This window comes from Etheostoma spectabile, unplaced genomic scaffold, assembly GCF_008692095.1.
Source record: "Etheostoma spectabile isolate EspeVRDwgs_2016 unplaced genomic scaffold, UIUC_Espe_1.0 scaffold00001416, whole genome shotgun sequence".
Taxonomy (NCBI): Eukaryota; Metazoa; Chordata; class Actinopteri; order Perciformes; family Percidae; genus Etheostoma; species Etheostoma spectabile.
In genome coordinates, this window is record NW_022602749.1 from 126,377 (window position 1) to 148,722 (window position 22,346).

General features: G+C 41.4%; 1 protein-coding gene across 1 annotated transcript in view; it reads right to left on the reverse strand.

Moving 5' to 3' along the window:
- The window catches only part of LOC116675020 (uncharacterized), a 130,958-nt gene extending 117,922 nt beyond the window's left edge, over nt 1-13,036 (reverse strand). The window contains exon 1 of the mRNA XM_032507143.1: nt 12,920-13,036. Within this exon, the coding sequence (XP_032363034.1) occupies nt 12,920-13,007 (88 nt within the window). The 5' untranslated portion in view covers nt 13,008-13,036. The remainder of the gene's footprint in view (nt 1-12,919) is intronic.
- Nucleotides 13,037-22,346: the final 9,310 nt, after the last annotated feature.

Sequence of the window (22,346 nt, forward strand, 5' to 3'; positions counted from 1 at the left end):
CATCCCCCTTATTTGATTGCTCTTCGACTCCTCTTTTCTTGGCTGAATTGGATGTTGTTCTGTCCGTCCTCAGTGAAGGCTGTCTCAAAGCTCTTATTTTGTCCCCGATGACCGAGCGTTGAGGAGGGATCATAAAGGAGCTATAGCTGAGGATACATGAGAGCAGCCTTCCCAGAAGCTGTGAAGCTGAAAGAGTTGCTAACTTCACCCAAACAGCTGACATATTCATGTGACGCTTCAGAGGAAAGAACGTCTCATCCCTTTAAAAACACAAACGGTCGTTGCCTCTCTCCTCCAATGATTTCCTTGCATCGCTCCCGGGCCACCTTGTGGGAGGGACTAAGACGTGAGGAAGGGAGGCAAGTTTGATCATTCGTGTTCTCCTTGGCTACTAGCAACTGCATGGAGGAGGGGTGGGGGCGGTGCATGATCGCAGAAGGATTGTATCATGTGGACACGCCGACAGTTTTGTTACCATCATTACTTAGAATTCCTCATGAAGGCGACAGATATTTAGCACAATAGCTTTAAGGGCAACTGTTATACAGTATATGTGTACATTAAAACTGTACAGTTATCACTCTGAATCTGAAGCAGGCTACAGCATTCAGATAATATAAATACCACTGGAAGTAAAAAACAGATTTGGTGAATAAACTGTCCACCACTCACCATTGTACAGCTCAATGAAGTCATTCAAGTCACTGACAGTATGAAGGGTCTCACACATAATCCAGTCCTCATTCTCCATTATCCTCATGAAATCAATTTACTGACTCAAACATCTTAGAGCTTTTCTAAACTTACACTTTTTATTTAAGACCAAATACAGTCTCCCCAAAAAACGATCTATACTCAATTTTAAATAAATTTGGTGGCTTTAAATTAACTCGTTGCACCAATCTGATTGTTGTAACTGTGGCTTAGTATAAAAATAATTGTAAAACGTCAAGTCACCAGTTACAAGGTATGAGCTACCATCAAAAAGGATGTATTACAGTTCTTCATCCATCCATCCATCTTCATCCGCTTATCCGGTATCTGGTCGGGGGGGCAGCAGCTCCAGTAGCGGACCCCAAACTTCCCTTTCCCGAGCCACATAAACCAGTTCTTTCTACCATTAATCATTTCATCATTTAGATCTTAATTTATAATAGTAACTAATATAAAAATAACTAATATTAGGGATGAGCCGAGTACTCGGCTAAAACGAGTATCCGGTACAGATAAAGCACTTTTGCCGAGTACAAGTATTATACGAGTAATGCGAGTCAATATTTGTACTCAGATTCAATGAAAGTCTCCATTGACTGTGTCTCCGTTCTGTGATAGGCTAGTCACAGCGCCCCTCCCCTACACTACTCTGTGATAGGCTAGTCCCAGCGCCGCTCTCCTACACTATTCTCTGATAGGCTAGTCCCACGCCTCTCCGTACACACACAGATTCCTTCTGTTGTTGTGTCCGACCGGCTGTGCTCACTCAGGACACGGAGAAGTGAACAGCTCTCTCCTCAGGTCCGCGGGGCTTTTCCGTTTAGGGTTTCTTCAGCTTCAGGTTTGTTTAATACTTCGGTTTGAACTAGTACTTAGTAACCAGGAGACTTCTGGTAACGTGGGGTTTGTTCAGACATAGTGCTTGGTAGAATGCGACTCGGGTGGCATCTCTGCCGGTTTTTTTTTTAAACTGCCTGCTAGCTCTTACCAGTTTTTTTTGAGTGTCTGAAACTTTCTTGCTGTGTTTTATAAAAAAAAAATAAAAGGCAGTTGCGGTATAAATAAATATTACAAATTAAGATACACACACAAAGACATTCCAACCCCCCGCCCCCCTCTCTCTCTCTTTTTTTCTCTCTCTCTCTCTCTGTATCTCTTACTCACTCACAGACACACACACACACTCACACATACCTGGTGTGAAAATAAAAAAGAAACAAAAAACCATAAATTATCAAACTGATATTAGAAAAAAAGTTTAAAAAAGAAAGTTATGTTATTGAGTAACTCTTGTTCATTACATTTTCCTTAATAATTGCAACCACATTGTTGTATTTATTGTTGCAAAACTTGTTATATACTGTATATAGTTCGTTTGTTACCATGACAACACCACTGATCTGAAGCTCAACGCTGATGCTGTCATGGAAATAGTTTTCTAATCAGCAATAAATATAACAATTTCTGATCAACCCATATCAATTGCCTACTTAAATAACATACCGGTTAAAGCCCTGCCCATTTCAAGACAACCCGACCCACTTCCGGGTTAAATCTGCCCACTTTCGGGTTAGGCCCTGCCCAGTCCGAGTACAGATACGGCTACAGATAATTCATGTGGTAAACAGATACAGATACAGATAATACTGTACTCGCTCATCCCTAACTAATATATAATATTAACTAAGGTCCTTTTATCAACCAGTTTCTTAGTTCACTTTGTTTGCTAAAAGCTAAAGGCTAGTTGTCTATTCTCTAGCAGTCCTTCCCTCTGTCTGGTCCTATGAGATGTATTAACAGACAGTTTACAGACTATTTCTGATTTAATATGTTTAACAGCAGGCCAACTTTGGCTTCAGTTCACTTGCAGTTTAATCTTAATCATAGGGAGCCCCATGATGATAGGTATCATCCGTCAAAGATTAGGGAGAAGGGGAAGGAGGGCGGTTGCCTTTGGTAACATGACCCTGTGAGTTATTTAACATCTGGAGAGAAGCACTGCTGATCACTAATCTGCAAACACATACAAAACGATGAACAACCTTAAGTTCCTGGCCGGCAAGTCAAGAGGATGAAGAAACCGGAGAGCTGTGACACACTTGAAAGTTATCTAGAAGAATTATTTTAAACAAACCCTTTCAGTCACTGTAACTGCAGCAAGTTACTTTTCAAGTAACTTCAAAAGTGCTACTATTTTAGCAGCTGCATAAGCTCCTGAAATGAATTCCTTCTTTTTTATTAACAGAATTTATCATAAACACAAATAACGGCAATTTATAGAAGTAGCAACTCCCATCTCAACAGGGATAAAACATCATGTACTGGATGTAAAATTATAATTTATAGTACATACTAAGCGTACATGTTATACTCATAAATAAAATATTTAGATTATGGAATTATGTTTCATTCATTTGTTTAATTTTTTAGAAACAATTTAATTAATGGAATACAACACAACCCACAGCTTAACTGGTCCCAATCTGTGTAAGTAGCAGACAGAACAGTGCAAAAAAATACAAATCCATCAATCAAACGTACTACGTACTAATTACAAAACAATACTTAAGACGAAAATGAAATTTATTCGAATCAGGTGACTGAAACGAGGGGAAAGGGACTTGGTGAAAATCACAATGTTCATTGTATCGGTAGTTCAAAGACGTCAAAGACTAGTACCTGTTACGTTGCTTTTTGTACATTAAATGTATCTTTTTGCACAACATCCATTTACAGTACCATTACAGTCCATCTCATTGGTGGTTTGCTTGGTCTAAGAAGACTTTCAGGAATGTCAAGCGAGACCGGAACATTTCAGGACCGTGGTCATTGGAAAAGTGGGCAGTAAACAACTCTGATGTTGTGTCATTTGTGTTTAAAATAACTTTAAAACATTTAGAATATTCATATAAGTTGACATACCCTGAACTAAGAAGGGTGACTAAAGAAGTGATTAAATGTGTTGTCATGCTGCTTGAAAATGTGTTTTCTACTTTGTTTCAGCAGTTCAGTGTGGTTTGTTTATCTTTGTAACCATAGTAATGTAGTACTAGTGCAAGTTGGAAAACAGGAAGGAAAATTTGTGAGCTTTACCAGTCGTCAGTTTCTGAGTCAATGGCTTTTCCTTTTCCCTTTTGGCTAAGGCAACATCTGTAAGTATTTCTCATTGTGTAACATGAGGTTATTGCTCATTTTTAATTTTGTAAGATTATTGAATGTATGCCATACTGGACAAGCTGAGCAATTGCTCCCTGGCGTGGTCGGAGTTCTTCGAGGTTTTTATGTAAACAGGAAACAGGCTTTCTACCATTTTGTCTCACTCCGGCGCTCACTGGAAAAAAAGACCACAGGCTGACTGCATAGAGTATGATTTAAGCATCCTCTTCATAAAGAGGATGCTCAAAAAGGCACACACAGAAGTTGCCCGCCAGTGGAGCCTGGACAAGTGTAGTCCCTTCCCCTGTTCAGTGTGTAACATCCTAGGAAGCCAGATAAGATCTGTGTAGTCTTCGACAGCAGTGCATCACGTGTCGCTCCACAATGTCTTGCTCACTGGCCCTGACCTTAACACCCTGCTCGGTGTTTTTATGAGGTTCAGGAAAGAACAGGTGGCGATCACCGCCGACATTGAGCACATGTTCCACTGTTTTGTCAGACCACCGTGATTTTCTTTGCGTCCTGGGGTTTGGGAACGACGAAACCTACCTCCAACATCTGGACTACAGGGTCACCTTTTTGGGAACAGTCCCCCGCTTATTGTTGCAGTGTATGTAAATGAGCTGTATTTATACAGCGCTTTTCTAGTCTTAACGACTACTCAAAGCGCTTTCACATCATACAGGAACCATTCACCATTCACACACATTTAAACACTGTGGCCGAGGCTGCCGTACAAGGTGCCACCTGCTCATCAGATACACACTCACATACAGTCACACTCCGATGCGCAGCATCGGGGGCAACTCGGGGTTCAGTGTCTTGCCCAAGGACACTTTGACATGGAACAGCAGGGCCAGGGATTGAACCACCTTCTGATTGGCAGGCAACCGCTCTACCACTGAGCCACAGCCGCCCCGTATGGTCTGCAACGGGCAGCTAAGAAAGCAGAACCCGACTATGGCAGTGAGACTGGTAGCCCAAATGCTAACACGGGAAACAAGTTAGCTTTCCACAACTATACCGCGAGTACTGCTACCCCTATGGATACATCAAAGCCAAGCACAGCTAACTCAAACGGCACAAGACGCCCACTGAATGTCACTCCAACTAAAATCCCACCAGCTAAGAAATTGGTGACAGTGACACTGACACTGAGCCTTCCCTCGGTGATGTTTTAGCCGCCATAAGGAACCTGGACAAAAAGGTGGGGGATTTTGGTAAACAACTTAAAGAAAGCTCCAACATGGTTGCCAGCATTATACAGCAAGTCAAGCTCAGTCGGACTCACTGAATACACGTCCAAATTGGAGGTGCTGAAAAAAGAGCACTCTGACCCAAAGAAAGAAAATACCGAACTAAAAGAGAAAATACTTGAGGTAGAAAGATACAAACGCCACTGGAACTTGACACTCTCCGGTCTCAAGGAAAAGGAACACAATAGAATCCTTCTATAATGAGACAACTAGCTCTGTAGCACTCCCTCTGGGTACGTTTCCCCGTTCTACCATCAATAGAGGGGTCGAACAAGGATGTAACATTTCCCCATTCTTATTCATCTGAACAGCAGAAATGTAAGCAGTTAATATAAAATAAATGATGCAGATAGTGATGAGCCAAAAACACGATGATAGTACCATCTTTGTAAAAACTTTAGAACAAATCCCGAAAGTTTTTTATTTGATTGATGAGTTTTCTAAGCTTCATGTTAACACTTAATCGCAATAACTGTGTTATTAATGGCCATTCACAAATGCAACCTCATAAATGCTTACACTATTTCCATCAAAACTTGTCCGGAAGTATAGTTGCTACTGGGCCTTCTTAGTTATTTCTTTAGTGTTTATGGACCAAGAGAGATCTTCAGAAATGTGTACTCTCAGAAATTTGAAAGATGGAATCAGCTGTGTCCTGGAGTTTCTTTAGAATGTTTAAACTGAATGTAACACAGCCCATGACATGAGTCACTAGTGCCAACCTTACACTAAATGACTTTTCCAAGCACTGTCGCAGACTATTTTCCAATATTGGAATGAAATCATAAGAGTCTTGCTGGATTTGGGCAGCGCTCCATTCATCTTTCATCTATCTTCCGCCACGTATCCAGTATCGGGTCGCGGGGGTAGCATCTCCAGTAGGGGACCCCAAATTTCCCTTTCCCAAGCCACATCAACCAGCTCTGACTGGGGGATCCCGAGGCGTTCCCAGGCCAGGTTGGAGATATAATCTCTCCACCTAGTCCTGGGTCTTCCCCGAGGCATCCTCCCAGCTGGACGTGCCTGGAACACCTCTCTAGGGAGGCGCCCAGGAGGCATCGTTACCAGATGCTCAAACCACCTCAACTGGCTGCTTTCGACCCGAAGGAGCAGCGGCTCTACTCCGAGCTCCTCTCGGATGACTGAGCTTCTCACCCTATCTCTAAGGGAGACGCCTGCCACCCTCCTGAGGAAACCCAGTCTGGCCGCTTGTACCCTGGATCTCGTTCTTTCGGTCATGACCCAGCCTTCATGACCATAAGTGAGGGTAGGAACAAAAATTGCCCGGTAGATCAAAAGCTTTGCCTTCTGGCTCATCTCCCTTTTCGTCACAACGGTGTAATAAATGGAATGTAATACCGCACGCTCCATGGTCCCCTCACTCGCGAACAAGACCCCAAGGTATTTAAACTCCTTCACTTAGGGTAAGGACTCACTCCCTACCTGAAGAAAGCACTCCATCGGTTTCCTGCTGAGAACCATGGCCTCAGATTTAGAGGTGCTGATCCTCATCCCAGCCGCTTCACACTCGGCTGCGAACCGATCCAGTGAGTGCTGAAGGTCACAGACCGATGATGCCATCAGTACCACATAATCTGCAAAAAGCAGCGATGAGATCCTGAGCCCACCGAACTGCAACCCCTCCCCGCCCCAACTACGCCTCGATATCCTGTCCATGACTATTTTAAACAGGATTGGTGACAAAGTGCAGCCCTGGCGGAAACCAACCCTCAACTGGAACGAGACCGACTTACTGCCGAGAACCCGGACACAGCTCTCGCTTTGGTCATACAGAAATTGAATGGCCCTAAGAAGGGACCCCCTCACCCCATACTCCCGCAGCACCTCCCACAGTTTCTCCCGGGGGGCCCGGTCATACGCCTTCTGCAGATCCACAAAACACATGTAGACTTGTTGGGCATACTCCCAGGCTCACTCCAAGATCCTTGCGAGAGTGAAGATCTGATCCGTTGTTCCATGACCAGGATGGAATCCGCATTGTTCCTCTTCAATCCGAGGTTTGACTATCGGCCGAACCCTCCTTTCCAGCACCTTGGAGTAGACTTTACCAGGAAGGCTGAGAAGTGTAATACCTATGTAATTGGCACACACCCTCTGGTCCCCCTTTTTGAAGAGGGGAACCACCAACCCAGTCTACCATTCCTTAGGCACTGTCACAGACTTCCACGCAATGTTAAAGAGGAGTGTCAACCAAGACAGCCCTTCCACACCCAGAGCTTTCAGCATTTCTGGACGGATCATCAATCCCTGGGGCTTTTGTGGAGGTGTTTGACTACCTCAGCAACCTCTACCAGGGAAATTGACGACAATTACCCATCATCCTCCAGCTCTGCCTCCACCACAGAGAACGTGTCAGCTGGATTTAGGAGTTGCTCAAAGTACTCCTTCCACCGCTCTATTACCTCCCCAGTTGAGGTCAACAACATCCCATCCTTACTGTATACAGCTTGGATGATTCCCCGCTTCCCCCTCCTGAGGTGGCAAACAGTTTTCCAAAAGCACCTTAGTGCCGACCGAAAGTCCTTCTCCATGTCTTCTCCAAACTTTGCCTCTGTCACAGCAGAGGCTGCAGCCCTTCGGGCAAGTCTTCAAGCCGCACTCCTATCGTCTCAATCATTTGGTGTAAGGTGGTCATAAAACACAGTAGGAGTCAGTCTTTTTCCCGTCTTGACGTTCCAACAAAATAAAAAGTGTTTGATATTATTGTAAGATTTAATAGTGCGTTCCATTTACCTCGGAAACTGGAAGCCGAAGCCGAGTTTAATGCGTTCCAATTATAAGTAGGATTTTCATTGTTTTCATTAGCTTTAGCCAGGTTAGCAATGCCAGTTTATCACAATGCATTACCTAGTTTTCTGTGCATACAAGAGTTACATGTCCACAGATAAAGATTGTGTACGGCTTATTTGTGAGACACAAATGAGACAGAAGGGCTTAAAACTGTATGTTACTACACAACTGTTGCACAGAGCAGCCATGTTGCATGCAGCAAGCGTGGTTACATTTTTCAAAACTAATCTAGTTATAGTCTTACGTGTGACCCTGCAAGATCCCCAGTCTTTACATATTATGACAGTCTTTGACGTTAGATGTAAGATGATTGTTTTTAGATGTGAGCTGGTGTCAGACTGTAGTCTTGTCAAAGTCTGTTCATAGTCTTTTAGTGTATGGTAGGCATTAGTATATTTATATATAATATTGTCTTATCAGATCCAAACCTATTGTCAAAAAAACTTTATTTCAAAAGTGTAAGAAGTCTGTAGTTGACTTTTGATTTATTTGCTGATTTAAAAAAACACAGCTAAATGGACACATCATGGTTCTGAGCAGAACTTATGTTCAGGTATACAAGCATATGATGAGCTACATTTTTTCCATTCTAGATTGATATCTTATATTTGACAAAAAATGTTGAGACCTTCACCAACTAGTTATTTTTCTATCGCTGTAGATCTACTGTTACACTGCAGAGCTCCACCTTAGGTAAACAGTTTCATATATGGTGATTATTGCATGCATTATTGTATCCATTATAGTATTGTGCCTTTACACTAAGTTCTACACATTTAGTTTTGTTCTGTACCAATAAGTCACTACCATAGAGAAAAATAAAAAACTCACCCATGATAGGATCACTAATGCTGAGTCAGAAGGGAATGTTTCCTGGTCAGCAAACTTTGGTGATCAATATAAAGCAAACTTCTCTATCTAGCAAACATATGCTTTACCACACTGCCTCTAAACACTGCAGATCCATGATTCCAGGAGAAGAGATGTGAAGAAAAAACATATGAAATTATTCCGAGAGTAATTCACGTCTAACCAGCTAACAATCTACATTTGCAGCCTGCAGGGAAGCAGGTGAGATCAGCTGGGCTCCGCCTCTTTTAATATGACTCTCAGGGGATTCAGGCCTGCTGAAACAAGAACTGCAACAAGCTAGTGTTCCTGCAGCCTCCTGGCTTATTTATACTACATACGCTGAGAAATGTGGGTCAACATCAATGTAAATGTGCTGAACATTTTGGATATTTTACCTAACTAAGTGTACAAATGGAATTGTGCAACAGGTATGTACTACTTACCAAGATGTGATGTTGAGGAGAAGCTGTGTCAACAACTGCTGTTGATAAATCAGACTTTGTCTTTCAACAATTAGTATTGTGATGTGTTTCTATTTTCACCTGCTCTTTAACTCCTGCTAAACTGTATTGCATTTTTATAAGATGCATGAAACAGTACATTGCATCACACGTAGTATAAGGATAGCATTAGGATTTCTTAAATTTCTAACTTTTGTATGATTTTTATGGATGTTGAGATTCCCTAATGACTATTTAAGATAAGACAGCACAGAGCACAGTTCAAGTTCAGTAGATAACTCTTATAGAGCTTTTAATAGTTTTGCTATCCTTGACCCTAAACTTTAGAAAAACCTGCCTGAGGATAAACTGTGACTCTGTGTACCTTTTATATCCACCTCTTAAAAATCACTTTATATTTTTAATCAATTCAAATAATTTTGTTATTATTTTCATGTGAGCTTTGGCTCACATTTCCTCCTGTTCTATTTAATGTTTTCTTGTGAAGCACTGTTAAAAAGTGATAAATGATAACAAGCTGTCAATACTTTTACAAAAAACTTTAAGAAGATATTTTTTTAAGATTTCTCATGCGCTTTAAAATATTTAATTTCAATGTGTTTATGTTATATTTACTGTGCATGTTTTATTGGTGTTTCTGTTTTACTAACGCATGCTATGCATGGATCATGGATTGTTAAGAATTGTACTTCTTTTTATCAATGTGAATACTTCGTAACCTTGTTAAAAATAAAGTGCCTTATATTATTATTATTGGATCGGTTTCACCTGATCATAACCTAATGAAAATATATATATATATATATATATATATATATATATATTATAACATGGCTGGAAAAACATTTGCAATGCTTTAATAAAAATTAAACACTGTTCTACATGTGGAATGGAAATATGGGGAGTCGTATTAAAAATAGTTCTGTGGAGAACCTTACAAGAATACACCCAAACACTAAAGAGAGTAAAAAGAGAAAATCAGAAAGGCAGTTGGGAGAGAAAACAAGGCACATGTCTTTCTCTCTCCCAACCTAATCAGCTGCATTGTCATGAGCTGAATGTACAGTTAAAACGGGACTTTGTGGGGCCCCCAGATAGCTCAGTGGGTAGAGCCCATATACAGAGGTTTGCTCCTCGACGCAGCGGGCCCGGGTTCATGTCTGCATGTCTCTCCCCCTTTCCCTCCTCTCTGTCGAATAAAGGGATAAAAACCCCAAAAAATAACTTTAAAACGGGACTTCGTGGCCGCTTGCAAGGTGTGTGCCCGCGCTAACCCATCAACTGCCCGCCGGTCTGCTCCGTCCCCTTCCAGTCCCCGGTTGGCCCTGGTCCCATATCGCCTTGGACTTCATCACTGGACTGCCCAGTTCCCAGGGCAACACAGTCGTCCTGACCGTGGTGGACCGCTTTTTGAAGTCCGTTCACTTCGTTCCCCTATCCAAGCTGCCCACGGCTCTGGAGACCGCCAAGCTCTTGGTCCACCACGTTTTCCGGCTCCGTGGGATCCCTCAGGACATCGTCTCCGACCGGGGACCCCGGTTCACGTCTCAAGTTTGGAAGTCTTTCTGCAAAGCTCTCTGGGCCACCGTCAGCCTGTAGTCTGGTTACCACCCCAAGACCAACGGACAGACCGAGCGGGCCAATCAACCTGGGAAGCCCTTAGGTGTGTGGCGTACCATATCCCTTCTACCTGGACTAGTCACCTCTCATGGGTAGAGTACGCACAACTCTCTGCCCAGCGCTGCCACTGGGATCTCACCCTTTATGCCGTGGGGTTCCAACCCCCACTCTTCCCGGCCTTGGAAGAAGAGGTTGCGGTTCCATCTGTGCAAGCCCACCTTCGGCGGTGTCGACGAGTGAGGAGGGATGCCAGAGCAGCGCTCCAACGAACAGCGTCATGCAACAAGTGCCTGACCAATCGCCATTGTAGACCTGCCCCTGCCTACTAGCCCGGCCAGAAGGTGTGGTTAACCTCTCGTGACCTTCCGCTGTAGACCTCGTCCAAGAAGCTCACACCTCGGTTTGTGGGTCCATACACCATCGAGACAGTCCCAAACCCCACGACAGTCAAGCTCAGACTCCCGCCTCACCTCAAAGTCCACCCCGTGTTCCATGTCTCCCGGATCAAGCCAGTTGCTACCAGTCCTTTCTCCGTCCCAGTGGCAGCTCCTCCTCCCCCTTGGATGACCGAACTCCGGCAGAAAGCCTTGTACACAGATTCCATTCCTAGTGTTTCCCTGTGCGTTTTATGTACTTACCCTTGTTGTGTTTCTATTTCAGTTTTTCACTCTCCTCCGGTCAGCTGGCTTTGGACCCCGGTCCTCCTCCCACGGTGCCCCCCTACTCCTCATCATCCGTCTCAGCTCCTCGTGCCTGTTTCTCCTCGCCGCTCTCAAGCTCCTCGTATCCGTGCCTCTTCCTCAGCCTCGGCTCCCGGTTCCTCCTTGATCCATCTCCCGGTTCCCGAGCCCTCGCCAGTCTTCCGGTCCTCTGCCTCCCTGCTCCCGGTGTCCGCCTCCCCACTCCCATACCTTTTCTACTTTTCATTCAATAAATACCGTTCCCTGTGAGCCGTGCGTTTGTCCTTCTGTCTCGTAACAGCATGTGCACGTGTGATTCTGATGTTGCACGATGTTAAACATGCGGTGCCTGAGTGCGTTTGACCGGTCTAAAACTGGTATATCTCAGTCTGACCTGCCAGTCGCTGGTCATGGCTGGTCACTTGAAAACCGTCCAGTTACGGTCACCGGGCCGGTCAATAGGTACATCTCTAGTCCATAACCCAAACGCTATTAAATTTACAATGACACAAAACAAAGAAAAGCAACACATTTAACATTTTAGTGCATTAAACAATAAAATTAAAACCTCTCTGTTAATCAACAGAAATTTAAAAAATGAATGTTTCAGAATTAATTAGTAACAACAGATATTAGTGGATGAATCATTTTGAAATAAAAGTTTCATAAAACCAGACATCAAACACCCAATCTTACAGATTAACATGTCAGTTGACAACCAGCTTCTGATATTTAGAACTGATTATATAAGTCACACAGGCTAAAAACAGGATCAAAGGATGACTGCGGTGCGTCACAGCTTTGCTTCAAATGTTCAAAAACACCCTGAGAGACAGCAACTTTATGAGCAAGAAGCATTTATTACCTCCTCCATCCTCCTTCTCTCTCCCTGCGGATGGCTCTTTACAATATAACTCATGTCTCTGAGGGCAGGGCTTCAGTTTTAGCACAATGAACCAAACATCAAACCTCAAAACAAAAGTGACAAAAGGGAAACAGGACAGAGCCAGCAGTGGAAGTTAAGCTTCTCTCCTGAGTGAGGAATATAACTAAGGCCTAATCATGGTTATTATGTTGCCACAGTAACCGAGATCCAACACTGAAATCAAGACGTAGGCCTTTGTCTTCTTCCAGTTGCATGACCTCATACATTTTTCAGGGCGAGCAGAGACCAGAAACTCTGAGCCTTCACTCAGTTCACATTGAATGCTTGTCGAAGTTTTTCACTAATCTATAAAAAGCATCACTATTGCTATGATAGCCTGAAACTGAGAACTAAGCACAACAAATAGCTAATATGGTTTTTTAAAATACCTGCAAAAGGAATACAGTACTACAGTAATCTTATTAGAAGTGGAGAGAGACTAACCCTGAAGCAGCATGTGGACATTGTCGATGTCCAGGGGGATGGACCCCCTCTCCACCAGATCATCTCTGGAGTCAAAGTTTGACGACATACTTTCTCAATCACAGCCTCCCGGCAGCATGGCAAAACTGAAAGAAAGTGGAAAAAGTCAATGGTAGTGCAGTCCAGTGCAGCTTGAAAAGTGAAGTATAATCTCTGCTGGGCGAAAAGGTCAAACACGCTGTGTTGAAAGCTATGGGGTTTAAGCTGACCAAATTATATCTTACATATAGAATAATTTAGTTGACAAACACAAAAAAATTATATATTTTTAGTATTTATTTCAGAAGTATGAATCACTTTGTTTGCCAAACGTGTGATTTAATCATGGTGGCATTGTTGCCATAATTACAAATGCAGATATTAATAACATATTCTCTGGAATAGTTAAAACATGACTATATAGATAAACCACCATGATAATAACTCAAGAGCTGCGTTTGAACACTTTCAGACCAATTCAGATTAAAAGTATCACGCAAAATCATATTTTGATGGATAGTAATGACCTTTGCATCACTTGACGTATTGAATTAAAAAGACCATAACCACAGTTACCAAAGATATACAGAGGAAAGGAAGAACTTTTTAATGTTCTTGCACCAAGACCTTTTCAACAAACCAGAAGAAAACACTAAAATCCAGTTCAAGGGAGTTTATCATCTTATTGGGGGAATAACACACTGCTCTGTCAGCTTACATTAAGTGCTGGTTGAAGGGTGCCGGGCTGTGTTTTGTCTTATTCTGTCATGCCCTGGGGTATGAATAAGTGAACTGAGAAAAATCAGTGACATTTCCAAATTTGCCTGCCGAAACAAATCACACTGTGAAATTTTTTTTTCTGTTGATCACAAATCTGACTGACAGGAGAACAGACAGGTGAGTGAGGCTAAAATGAAGTGTGAAATGGAACTAGGCCATATGTCAGAGCAAATGTCAGACCAGGTCAGGTAGTAGCTGTATGTTTTGGTAACAACTTTGTTATGCCTTACACTCTGTAGCATTGAGCAAGAACAAAGATGTATATTACTATTACAGTTCTTTCCTAGAGGCTGACCGATATCAGACCATTAAAGGCCAAATCCATTTATGTTCTCATCAGGCTAAGGGGGTAACATTCAGACACCACAAAGTGTTTTACAAGTAAATAAAAACAATGTATGGTTAAAAAAAAAGAAAAAAGATTTGATTTGTCTAAATTTGGTATACTGTAATTCTAATCATGCATTGATCTGCATCTGAATTGAGATTGAAATACAGATGTGAGAGACAGTGATTGAATGTGGAAGATTATTCATTGCACTGCAGAAGAAATGTTGAAAAATGTTCTGTGTGCCAATTAGGGCTGAGTATGGAGCCCCCGTGGTGACATGGAGGAAAAGAAGAAAAAAAAAACAATAGGGTTCCACAGCCCTGCTGTGTGAACCGCGTATCGCCTTGCGATTACTGCGGTGCACGCATCCTCGGGCTTGGACCCCTAAAAAATAACAAGAAAGAAATTTACAAAAATGTACTGGGGACAAACACTTTTGCTAGATCTTGACTTTGTTTTGCGAGATATCGAGTTTTATTTGCTAGAACTTGCAGATCCAACAAACAATAAGTCTAACTTATCTAGCCGGCTCGCTAGGTTAGCCAGCTAACTGGCGCGCTAGCTGGTAGTGCGCTGGCTAGTATCATAGCTAGCTAGTAGCATGACATGATTACATCTTCTTGGTTGTCTAAATACATCGGTTTATTTTGATAAGCATTACTAATTAATACATGCCAAAGTGAAGTGTTATAATGGACATTGTTGTTGACTGTTGATGCCAATGACTGTAGGCTACCAGAGGTGGGTAGTAACGAGTTACATTTACTCCGTTACATTTACTCCGTTATATTTACTTGAGTACGTTTTCGAAAAAATTGTACTTCTAGGAGTAGTTTTAAATCACTATACTTTTACTTGTACTTGAGTAGATTAGTGAAGAAGAAATTGTACTCTTACTCTGCTACATTAGGCTACAAGGAGCTCCTTACTTTTCTTTTTACCTCCTTGGTATTCTACGCGTCATTGTTTTTACCCCCTCGTACGTCTCATTTTAATGTTTTATTTTGACTGAGAGAGAGAGTCTTCAAAATTAATTTTAATTTATTTTATTGATTGGATGAACAATAGTTTGCCTAAATATGATTATTTTGTATTTTTGTCTGTCTGATTGATGCTTGTGTTAAGAAATAAATCAGACGTTACTCAACAGTTACTCACTACTTGAGTAGTTTTTTCATCAAGTACTTTTTTACTCTTACTCAAGTAATTTGGATGACTACTTTTACTTTTACTTGAGTCATATTATTCTGAAGTAACAGTACTTTTACTTGAGTAAAATTTTTGGCTACTCTACCCACCTCTGTAGGCTACCCTAGTTAGTATCTAGCAAGTAGCATTGGATGACCAGACGTCCCCTGTTTTGGTGACCTGTCCCCGGCTGGAGCTGTCACCGGAAAAGTCCCCGGTTTTCACTGTGAGTGACAGATCCAAAATTGGAATGAAAGAAAGAAAACAATGACCAAACGTATAGTCGTGCACCCTACAAGCACAGGCTCAAGACAGCCAGAGCAAGTGCTGCTCAGATTTCAGATATGTTCTAGAATGCCCATATTTCTGGCAGGGCGGTAAGAAGAATGTTGCCCTATACGAGACAACTCCAGTAGGCTTCTTTCATCTATCCATTGATTAATTCATTCATTCAGCAAGTTAGCTCTGACAAGTGTGAGCAGTACAATATTGCTAACTGATATGACTGCTTGGCAAGCTTTTGAATAACATGATAATGATTCATGTTAACGATATGAGTAGTACAATATCTCATAGGATAGGTAAACCAAAGGTGTTCTTGTAGCCTAAGTGTTATTGTTTATAATCTATATTAAATATTATTTAACATTTAACCTATGTGTCTAGGTTGTGTATGATCTACAATTTGGAATATCTATTGTTAACATTTTTACCAGTGATACAACTAACAACTAACTAAACTGTGTAATCAGGTTTTGAAATTTCAACAAATTTCTACATGGCCTCCACCTTTGGGCCAAAATTTTATTGTAATCCATTTATGTCAGCACAGACATTTTTGTAAATTGATTAGCCTGAGTATCCCAAAACATGGTTGCTATATTGCCAGATTCCAGACAATTCCACTTACAAATATGAATATATTTATTTCTACTGGCATGCTTCCTAGTGACATTAATGCAAAGAACATATAAAGAAATAACTATTCCACCTGTGTGTGCATGGTTAAAATTCTGAAATGCAAAATAGTTCAGGCTAGAGCAACAATGTTTCCATTCATAGATTAGAAATCTAACCTCGGAATTTATTTTCAAAGTGCACCAGATTGATGCATGCATGCATGTTAAAATAGGCAAACGTTTCTTGCAGGGAAGCATGCCCATGGACCCCTCTAGGTCCATGGGCTTTTGGGATTTTGTCCCTGGATCTTGTCTCAGTAATCTGGTCACTTTATAGTAGCATGACATGATTACATCGCCTTGGTTGTCTAAGTACATCCATTGTTTATTTTGGTAAAAAAAAAAATTACTAATTAATACATGCCAAACAGAACTGTTGTAATGAACATTGTCGTTGACTGTTGATGTCAACAGCGCTGCATTGTGTTATCGTAGCAACATGCTTGTTCATGAGCTTCTTTCTCGTGTCTTACAAGTATAGCTAGTTTGTCTTAATAAATCCATGGTATAGCTAGCTAGCTATGTGGCAAACTCATGAACTTGCCTTTACATTGTATAAAACGGTTTCATTGTTCCTGATCGTTTAAATGCATATCAAAATAAACAATGAATGTATTTAGACAACCAAGGAGATGTCCCTGCAGTCCCATGTCGAAGTGTCCTTGAGCAAGACACTGAACCCCAAGTGTAAATGTGTGCGAGTGTTTATCTGATGAGCAGGTGGCACCTTGTACGACAGCCTCGGCCACAATGTTTGAATGATACTATGTAAAAAGTGCTTTGAGTAATCATAAGACTGGAAAAGCGCTATATAAGAACATAGATACTAGCTAGCTACTAAGGTTAGCCTGCAGTCATTGACATCTACAACAATGTCCATTATAACACTTTACTTTGGCATGTATTAATTAGTAATGCTTATCACAATAAACGTTGCTGCTAGATACTAGCTAATCAGCTAGTGCGCTAGCTAGTATCTAGCTAGTAGCATGACATGATTACATCTTCTTGGTTGTCTAAATACATTATTTTTTCTTCTCCAGGTCAATGTCAGGATCTCGCAAATGAAACTTGAGCTCTCACAAAACAAAGTCAAGATCTCGCAAAAGTGTTTGTCCCCAGTACGTGTTTTATTTTTTTTAATTTTGTGTCCTCAGGGGCTCCGTAGCTGAGGGATATGGATGAAATCATTATAATTTATATTTATCTCAATATTTTTTGATATATTTGTTTTAATATTCATGTGGACGATGAGAATGATAGCCTTAGCACTGCGTTTATCTCTCTATTAGATTCCATTGGCTTCTCTCAAAGTGTACATAAACCGACTCACCGTTTTAACCACACCCTCGATCTTGTTCTGGTATATGGTGTTGAAATTGAACATTTAATAGTGTTCCCACAGAATCCCTTCCTATCTGACCACTGTTTGATAACTTTTGAGTTTATACTGCTGAACTACACGCCGTTAGGCAAAACATCCTATACAAGATGTCTATCTGATAGTGCTGTAGCTAAATTTAAGGATACGATTCCGTTAGCATTTAATTCATTACCAAGTCCCAAAGTAACGGAGGACTCCTATGCTATTAGTCCCTCCCAAATCGATCATTTTGTTGATAGTGCAGCAGGCTTGCTACGAATGACTCTAGACTCTGTTGCCCCTCTAAAAAAGAAGATAATAAAACAAAGAAGGTTAGCTCCATGGTATAACACTGAAACTCGCAAATTAAAGCAAATATCGCGGAAACTTGAGAAGATCTGGCGCTCCACCAAACTGGAAAATTCTCGTTTAACCTGGCAAGATAGTCTTAAAACGTATAGGAAGGCCCTCCGTAATGCCAGAGCAGCGTACTACTCGTCATTGATAGAGGAAAATAGGAACAACCCCAGGTTTCTTTTCAGTACTGTAGCCAGGCTAACAGAAGGTCACAGCTCTACTGAGCCAAGTATTCCCATAGCTCTTAGTAGTAACGACTTTATGAGGTTCTTCAATGATAAAATTATAACTATTAGAAGCAAAATTCACCAAGACCTGCCTTTAACTGGCACTGACTTATCTCTAAACTCAGGAACCTTAGAAACAGCTGTAAAACCAGATACATGTTTTGACTGCTTTGCTTCACTTGATCTTTATCAATTTAATTCAATTATTTCTTCATCTAAGCCATCAACCTGCCTCTTAGATCCCATCCCGACTAGGCTACTTAAAGAAGTTTTACCATTAGTCAACACTTCACTACTAATATAATCAATTTGTCTTTATTAACAGGCTATGTACCACAGCACTTTAAAGTAGCTGTAATTAAACCTCTTCTGAAAAAGCCAAACCTTGATCCAGATGTTTTAGCCAACTATAGACCTATATCCAACCTTCCATTTCTCTCTAAGATTCTTGAGAAAGCAGTCGCCAGACAGCTGTGTGACTTTCTGCATAGCAACAGCTTATTTGAGGATTTTCAGTCAGGATTTAGAGTTCATCATAGCACAGAGACAGCACTTGTGAAAATTACTAATGACCTCCTAATTGCTTCAGACAAAGGACTTATCTCTGTACTTGTGTTATTAGATCTTAGCGCTGCATTTGATACCATTGACCATTATATCTTATTACAGAGATTGGAACATTTAATTGGCATTAAAGGGACTGCTCTAAGCTGGTTTAAGTCTTATTTATCAGATCGATCTCAGTTTGTTAATGTTAACGATGTGCACGCCAACGTTAGTCATGGAGTCCCACAAGGATCTGTGCTCGGTCCAATCCTGTTCACTTTATATATGCTTCCTTTAGGCAGTATTATTAGGAAACACTCCATAAACTTTCATTGTTATGCAGATGATACTCAATTATATCTTTCAATCAAGCCGGATGAAACTAATCAGTTAGCTAAACTTCAAACGTGCCTTCAAGATATTAAAACCTGGATGACCTGTAATTTTCTAATGTTAAACTCCGATAAAACTGAAGTTATTGCTCTCGGACCCAAGCACCTTCGTGACGCACTATCCAAAGATATAGTTACTCTGGATGGCATCACCCTGGCCTCCAGCACCACAGTGAAGAATCTTGGAGTCATCTTTGATCAGGACATGTCCTTTAATTCCCATTTAAAGCAAATTTCAAGGATCGCCTTTTTTCACCTACGTAATATTGCAAAAATCAGGAATATCCTGTCTAAAAATGATGCAGAAAACTAGTCCATGCATTTGTTACTTCTAGGTTGGATTACTGCAATTCTCTGTTATCAGGCTGCTCGAAAAAATCCATAAAGACTCTACAGCTGATCCAGAATGCTGCGGCACGTGTTCTGACAGGAACCAGGAAAAGAGATCACGTTTCTCCTGTTTTAGCTTCTCTGCATTGGCTTCCTGTAAAATTTAGAATAGAATTTAAATCCTTCTTCTCACCTACAAAGCTCTTCATGGTCAGGCTCCATCTTATCTTAAAGAGCTTATAGTACCTTACAACCCTAGGAGAGAACTACGCTCCCAGAATGCAGGGTTACTGGTGGTTCCTAGAGTCTCTAAAAATAGAACAGGAGCCAGAGCGTTCAGCTATCAAGCTCCTCTCCTGTGGAACCAGGTTCCAGTTTGGGTCCGGGAGGCAGACACCGTCTCCACATTTAAGAGTAGGCTTAAGACTTTCCTTTTTGATAAAGCTTATAGTTAGGGCATAGAATCGAATATTGTTAGGGAGTAGTAGTTAGTCACATTGTTTTCAGATTTATCTATCATATAATATAACTAAAGGGAGACTTGGCATACAGCCCGATCCGGTTGGGGAGAGTTCTGGCCCGGCCGGCTGGAGCTCTCTTTACCTCGTCTCTCTTGGTTTTGTTGTAATAGTTTTAGACAGCTGGGGACTTATTTTGATACACTAGTTAGGGCATAGAATCGAATATTGTTAGGGAGCAGTAGCTAGTCACATAGTTTTCAGATTTATCTAACATATAATCAAGAATATAATAGAACCAAAGGGAGACTTGGCATACAGCCCGATCCGGTTGGGGAGAGTTCTGGCCCGGCCGGGCTGGAGCTCTCTTTACCTCGTCTCTCTTGGTTTTGTTGTAATAGTTTTAGACAGCTGGGGACTTATTTTGATACACTGAGCTCCTCTCTCCTCTATCTTTCCATCTTTTCATTTATGTGCATCCATGTCCCAGAAATGCTTGTTACTAACCTATTTCTGGGGAGTCATTCCCCGGAGTCCGTATGTTCTTTTTTCCCCAGCATGTTCCCTTGGATCAGAGAGGCTCCGAAATCAGGGTAGCAGCTATTGCCATGGTTCCGCTACACGTTCTGTGATGCCATGTTCAACTGCTACACTGTGGTGCCCTGCTACGTCCTGCTACGTCCTGCTACGTCCTGCTACGTCCTGCTGTGCCTTGTAATGCTGCACAGCGTCCTGCTATGCCATGAACTACCACAAAGAACTGCTACAAACTACTAATTTTTTCTATTTTTGTTATTGCCACTCTTCATTCTAACCCCAACCGGCCCGTCAGACACCGCCTACCAAGAGCCTGGGTCTGACCGAGGTTTCTGCCTAAAAGGAAGTTTTTCCTCGCCACTGTCGCACTGTTGCTTGCTCTGGAGGAAACTAGAACTGTTGGGTCCTTGTAAATTCCGGAGTGTGGTCTATCTGTAAAGTGTCTTGAGATAATTCTTGTTATGAATTGATACTATAAATAAAATTGAATTGAATTGAATTGAATTAGATATTGCATTAAAGATCAGCCCCCCCACTCAGATCAGCTGGTATTCTGTCTATAATGGAGTGGTATGGAAATTTTTAAGTGACCCCAAACTTTGGACCGGTAATGTATCTACATTACCCATTATCACCAACCATTCATTCAATCATCCAAAGGCACATTATGTTTACTAATCTGATATCATTTTAAAAAACTAACTAGAAAAACACTGGCAAACCTATTTGCAATTATGTGAGCACATAATGTAATCTGAAAACTGCTGCCCTGGTTAAAAAAACAATGCAACTGATCTCAGCTGGTATTCTGTCTATAATGGAGTGCAATGGAAATTTCTAAGTGACCCCAAACTTTTGACCGGTAGTGTATATATGTATATCACTGAAATCTGTTAACAAGTATCAGGAGATCCTGCTAATCAAAACCTCCTTAGCACACAAGTTCACACACTAGAACAACATCAATTGTACAGCCTGTCTGCACAATTTACAGGACCCAATAGGGCTTTCCTCGTTTAAAGAAATTCTTAACTAACACTCATACAATTTGGTCAACTAATTGATAAGTTGATAAGAACTGAGTTTCTCCACAAAATAGCATGCAAGCAGACCTTTAAATCTTGTGTTTAACAGATGTGTAAGTTGAATAATCGACTAAGAAGGGGCACCCTGAGATTCCATATTGTGATAAGTGAGATTTCCATGTCTTTTCCTATTATAAAGCAGGTGCAGGTGCTGTATAAATACTGTGAAAGTATCAAAGCGCTCAATCCACAGAGAAATGCACACAGCCTGTATTCAGAAACTGTGCCTTTGAACAAGTCGTCAGCACTTGTGTATGGTTGTGATGTCACAACTAAACTACTGTCTATAGGTAGAAAGTTCCGCTACAGTCATTACCCGGCTGCAATGGCAGTGCAAAGACTGAGAGCGCAGATGCAGAAGACCTAGAAATACCGACCAATCAAAGCAGACTGGCCTTTTTCAGAAGGGATGCATGAACAGTCAGCCGCTGTCCTGGGTCCAGCTGGAAAGCAGAGCCACAAGGTCTGCGGTACTCTGCCGTTGCAAATATCCCAATAATATTGATAGGTAGAAGGGCCGAAACTGGTCTACGTTAGCTACAGCGCCCCTTACGGTCTGCACCATATTTGGTACAGTGCCACAGAGCAGCATGCTGAACGAGCATCACATCATCTACAGTTCTATATATTTGGAGTCATCCAGTGCAAAAATAAACTTATTTAACATTTTAACACATATAAAAGGACAAACTATTTATATTTGTTACATACGGTGTATAAATCTTGGATGTACCAGTATGGATTAATTGCACAAAGACCCCGAAAAACTCTTGACTTCTAGGCTGGTTACAAAACCTTCTGTAAGGGCAAGGAAGACAACAAAGACATCAGCAGAACGGCGCAACTGATAGCTTTT